The sequence below is a fragment of the Vigna unguiculata genome, chromosome 6 (genome assembly GCF_037176805.1).
Source record: "Vigna unguiculata cultivar grain cowpea cultivar isolate G323 ecotype 2 chromosome 6, ASM3717680v1, whole genome shotgun sequence".
NCBI lineage: Eukaryota > Viridiplantae > Streptophyta > Magnoliopsida > Fabales > Fabaceae > Vigna > Vigna unguiculata.
Genome location: NC_140797.1, coordinates 38,697,945 through 38,703,944, shown reverse-complemented (window position 1 = coordinate 38,703,944; position 6,000 = coordinate 38,697,945). Strand labels below are relative to the sequence as shown.

At 29.1% G+C, this 6,000-nt stretch overlaps 1 protein-coding gene across 1 annotated transcript; it reads left to right on the top strand.

Moving 5' to 3' along the window:
• Positions 1 to 2,540: 2,540 nt before the first annotated feature.
• Positions 2,541 to 3,950, top strand: LOC114188861 (NADPH-dependent aldehyde reductase 1, chloroplastic-like). Its single transcript, XM_028077518.2, has 4 exons — positions 2,541 to 2,731; positions 2,806 to 3,182; positions 3,250 to 3,611; positions 3,704 to 3,950. Exons 1-4 carry the CDS (start codon positions 2,609 to 2,611, stop codon positions 3,724 to 3,726), a joined length of 885 nt encoding a protein of 294 aa, XP_027933319.1. The 5' UTR covers positions 2,541 to 2,608; the 3' UTR covers positions 3,727 to 3,950.
• Positions 3,951 to 6,000: the final 2,050 nt, after the last annotated feature.

Genomic DNA, 6,000 nt, shown 5'->3' with positions numbered 1-6,000 from the left:
TTATAACATATATATATATATATATATATATTAACTGTAGTGACTTTAAAATTGTGATGGTATAATAAATAAAACAATTACCGTAGTTATTTATAATTATAAAAATATTAAATATTCTTCGAATTTATTGTAATATATAAATTAAATCAACATGTGTATTTATTGCTTAATTGATTATCGTGATAAATAAAAATTAAATGACATATTAATTAATGGCCTTAATTAATATGCTTACCTCTATGTGAATATTTTTTTTTTTAAGTAACATTGTTACTCGACGACGCCATAAAAAAAAGTAACCCATGGAAGGATTGTACAATAAATATCCTAAAATATGAGAAACGTAAACGAATGGAGAACGAAAATAAAAAATGTGAGATCAGTTCTTTATTCCTCATTGGTAACATTGCATGCGTGAAGCAAACATAATACATACATATATGTAAAGAATTTATCTATTATTTAACTATTCCATCTTTCTCTTTTTTTCCTTCTAAAGTAATGTCTTCACCCAATATAATATAGTTCAATAAAAGTGTATTATTTATTATTTCTGTGTATCCAATAGGTTTATATTTTTTTAGAAATTGATATATATATATATATATATAATATCTCTATTAATTCTTTAAAATTCTTTTCAAAAGTAAATTGTGACATAAAATTCTAAAACAATAAACAGATACAATGATTCATAAATTTTACTATGCGTCAAATATTTATATATAGAGAAACCAACTTAATTTATGAGACTTGTTGAGCTTAAGAATTCTGTTTTGTATATAATTTTTTTAAGGTTAAATATATTTTTAATTTATGAACTTTAAAGTGAAATTATTGAAATTTGTTTTTATTTTAAATTTTTGGTATAATTTTGAATTTTAAACTTAAAAAAAAAGTCAATGTAGTTATTTTAATTCAGTTTTATTTAAAAAAATTTATCTATCAAACTAATTTTATGTTAACACTTGAGTTCTGGTCGTAGGTTTCGTCTAAAAGCGTATTTAATACATAAAAGAAATTAACATAATTAACTTAAAAGATTATATCATCGATTCAGTTTTCAAGTTTAGAGATCAAAATATATCAAATTTTGAACAAGATGAATTCTAATTTCATATCAAAATTAAAAGACAAAGAATATATTTACCTCTTTCTCTTTAAGATCAAGTTATACATTACCGAAATAAAATTTTGAAATAAATTAATTTTTGAGCGTAGCTTCTTAGGAATTAATTAATTCCAAAATACGGTACAAGAAAATGACTTGGGCTGGATAGAAGTTGTGGACAAGTTCATCTATGCATATATGGTAGGATTCGTATTCTAATCACCAATGGAACTCTTGTTCAATCCAAGACTCATTCCATAAAAGAGATTCATCATCAAAGTTTTCAGATGTAACCAATTAATACCTTTTTTTCTTTTTTCTTCACGATTAATTAACACGTATTTTGGGTATTAGAAGTTAATTATTAGAAGTTTGATGAGGTCGATGATCAATATAAATTATTAAATTTAATATTAATTCATTACAAATAAACTTATATAAGAAATTATCACATTATTTCTTACAGAAAAAAATTTAAGACAAGGTTTGTAACCGTATAATGCAGTGAAGGGTTTTGGGATTGATTTTTTATGACATTATTATACTTTAGTTTCGAACAGAAACATATCAAGGTTATAAGTAAAAAACGATTTTTTGACTTCAGTTCTAAATAACATAAATTTCAACATTAAACTTTAATTATTTATAAAACCAAAATCCCAAAAAATCAAAATTTATAAAAATAAAATAAAAGAATATGTCTTTATTATAAAAAATAATCGAAGCCTATTCGGTTATATACTATTTTTTAAAATAATTGAAGCTAATGTGATATTTAAAAAAAAATACCATTCAGTGACTCCTTCACTATATTAAACTAAAATAAAAAATTTCAAACGATTCTCATATTTTAATGATACATATACAACTGATGAACAAAGTGATAATAAGTTGTATTAAAACTGAAACCGATCAAAGAAAAAAAATTGAATTATTTCAAAGAAAAACATCAAAACGAGAATTATTTATGAACTGATTTTGTTCTAATAAATCAAATAATTTTATATTATTTCAAAGTTCCAACTACCTCTTTCTATTTTTGAAGTAACTTGTAAAAATGGAATCATAATCAAACTTTAGATAAAAAACTATTTATAATTTTTTTTACGAATCAATCTCTAACCACTCATAGTTATTACGCATCACCATCCCTACTCTTAGTAGTAAGAATAACATTTTAAAAATGTCAAATTAGGAAAAACTTTCAGAATAAAAAACTTAAACAAGGAAACAATTAAACCTAGCAAAAAAGAAAACCAAATAAAAAAGGAAAAACATAACCAATGAGTAAACAACAAAACCATTCCCCATAATAAATGTCTCGCCACGCGTCATTCTCAAAACAGAACCTGTGTATATATATATATATATATATATATATATATATATATATATATATCATCTTCTTCACACGACACCTACACAACCTTAACACTTATTTGCATCTCCAAATCCACGTCTACTCAAAACGCACTTCCCAAAAGCCCGTTTTAGAGAATGGCTTCCGGTGAATACAGATTTCCCCCTCAGAAGCAATACACGCAGCCTGGCAAAGAGTATCTGATGAATCCACCACCGCAATATAGCAGTCCAGATTACAAACCATCGAATAAACTTCAAGTATATATGCAGTGATTTATCTGAAAGCACTTTTTTGTATCTGCTTCTGCGTAATCGGTTATGTATATTTTCAGGGGAAGGTGGCTGTAGTAACAGGAGGTGACTCTGGGATTGGAAGAGCGGTGTGTAACCTGTTTTCGTTGGAGGGTGCTACTGTTATCTTCACCTACGTGAAGGGACAGGAAGACATAGATGCGAGAGACACACTTGAAATTATCAGAAAGGGTAAGAGTGGTGATGCCAAAGAACCAATGGCTATAGCAGTTGATTTGGGTTATGAAGAGAATTGCAAGAGAGTGGTTGATGAAGTCATTAATGCTTATGGCTGCATTGATGTTTTGGTCAACAACGCAGCGGTGCAGTTCCAGAGTGATTCCTTGGAAGAGATTGATGATAAAAGATTGGACAAAGTTTTCCGAACTAATATCTTTTCCTACTTCTTCATGACTAAGTAAGACATCATCATCAAACAACTCATTTATTGTTCCATATTTTGCAAATCTAACATTCCGACACAGATATGCTGTGAGGCACATGAAAGAAGGAAGTAGCATTATCAACACGACATCGGTGGTTGCATATCAAGGATTCGCAACACTGGTGGACTATGCATCGACGAAGGGTGCGATCGTAGGGTTCACGAGAGCCCTTGCACTTCAGCTTGTGAGCAAGGGAATTCGTGTGAATGGTGTTGCTCCTGGACCTATCTGGACTCCGTTACAGGTAGCAAGTTTTACGGTGGAACAAATTGTGGTGTTCGGTTCTGATGTCACACCAATGAAAAGAGCTGGACAACCTATTGAGGTTGCTCCTTCTTATGTCTTTCTTGCCAGCAACCAGTGTTCCTCTTACATAACAGGCCAAGTCCTCCACCCAAATGGTCATTAAAACTCTCTATGCTCCTACTTACTTACACAAAGCTTTTCATTTTATGTATGTTTTCTTTAACTCTGTTCATTTTCATGTTTTCAGGTGGAACCATTGTGAATACCTGATTGTTGGATTGAAGGATAAAGATACTAGTCAGTTTATACTGGTTTATGTGATGTGTGTATCTGTGGTTTGTTTGTTTTTTTCTATTCATAAATTATGTTACGAATATGTAATGTAACAACATTGTATTAATGTGTATGAATAAATATTTATTGAGGAAGATTCTGGTTGAAAAGCAAACCAGTATTTGTATTGCCAATGTAATAAAAATACTAAAGTTAATATATACATATAAATGTTTACTTTTCTTAAGTTTCTAAATCAATCGTGTATCTTTAATATTTTTTAGATTCTTCAAATACACATTCTGAATGGCCTATTTCATATTAATCGAGCAGATCGATCGTTAGGTCGACCACCACAAAAAGTAATAGATTATTTACAAGATAAACATAAAAAAAAAAAAAGAATCTTTGAAACCAACTTCTCTCAAACATAATTATTTGAATTACTAAAATATTTCCATTAATAATTTGGATAATATATATAATTCAAACAATTTAAACCTCAACGATTAATTAGTTCATTTTACATAACCGTACCTCAACGGCCAAATAAAATAAATACAACATTAGTGTAACATTAATGTAAAACGCAAATTAGCTACTATAATCATTGCATGTAACTTGTGGTTAATAACCTAATTTTGAGTTGTCTTACCACTTGTGGTGCCTTTATTTACACTTGTATTATTTGTACCATGATCAGTGGTAATTTTTTTACGACTTCACTTTACACTAACTTTTTCTTTCTTTTTCTTTCGTGTTCAAATTCTTTATTGAATTGCTATTTTACAACTTTTTTTAATATATTTTAATTTTTCAAAATCAATAATTATTGATTTATTTTGAAGACACAATATAGTAAAGGAACAATACAAAAAAATTCAACATAAAATTTGATGACAAATACCCAACAAGTACACTGGTGCGCAATAATATCAAGTGTCGTATTCACAGGAATTTAGCAAGTATATTAGTAGTTTTCTTTTTTGGTTTTTCTAGTTTGTGATAAAAAGTACATGTAAAAATAGATTGTAGTAATTAAATGGAATGAAGTAGGGACTATGAATTGATTTCATCTCATCTTCTACTATACCATTACCATCTTGTTAACTTATTATGCAACTCATTCAATGTTCTGAGAGTACTTTTTCTATGTAGATCTAGGTTCATCCCTGAATCACTAGAACCTAAGGACTTCAAATCCATTGTGATTCCTTAACTCCTGGTAGAATGAATCATCGCCTTCATGTGCAAGACTCTCTCTTCCAGCATCCCTTCTGGCTACTGAATAAGCACTAATACAAGTATGATGATTGATCGGACCTTAGTTTGATATCAGTCTTTCAAATCCATCCAAACCAGTGAAATAAGATGAGTCGTCAATTCATCCACACAAGTTGAAACTTCCAACTCAAATCAAACCCGTGAAATAAGATGAGTGATCAAGTCATCATTAAGCATAAATCAAACCACAAAAACAATTGAATGAAAGAAAAGATAAATACCCAAGAAGTAAAAGTATATAGAATCATAATTGATTACATCAAGCCTAGACACGAGGGAGTTCAACTACTCATAAAATATTATAATGCAATTCAAACAGTATCTACACATAAGATTTACATGAAGAGCATCTCCTTCGTACCTCACAGACCTATTCTATCATATTGCTAAATGCCAAAGTCTTTATTTATAGGAGATTTTGGGCGGTGCTCAGCCACAAAGTTTCTTCAAAAGTGAGTTTTTTTCTCAACTCAGTCCTTCTATTGGTGCTTAGCACATGACCTTTCTCTCTTGGGAGAGTTTTCTTGGCTTCTCAGCCTCATAGTTTTGTGCTCCAGATTTTTTTTTCAAAGAAAGTTTTCTCATGAGGCTCAACTCCATTTGTTGTGCTTGGCCATAAAGTCGAAATATGTTGTCTTGTCTTGTTCTACTTTCATGGTTAAGCTCCAATAGTGTGGTTCAGTTGCATACTTGATATGTTCTTTTATATTCACTGCAAAACAGTAAAATATTATTATAATTCATATAACTTTAATTCTCAGTAACTCATTTTGTATCTTAAACTAAATAGGTTTGTTTTATGCAAAAATAAATAATAGTGTTAATTTTAAATAAAAAATTCTTATTTTTTACACTTATGAAAATCCAAAATCTTTTTTCATGAGAAGTCAGTATGGCATAGGTGGAATCATTATGAAATATAATACTCAATAAATGCGATTATAGTTTATTGGATATATGCTTTATTGGCTCTTATCCATGTTAATT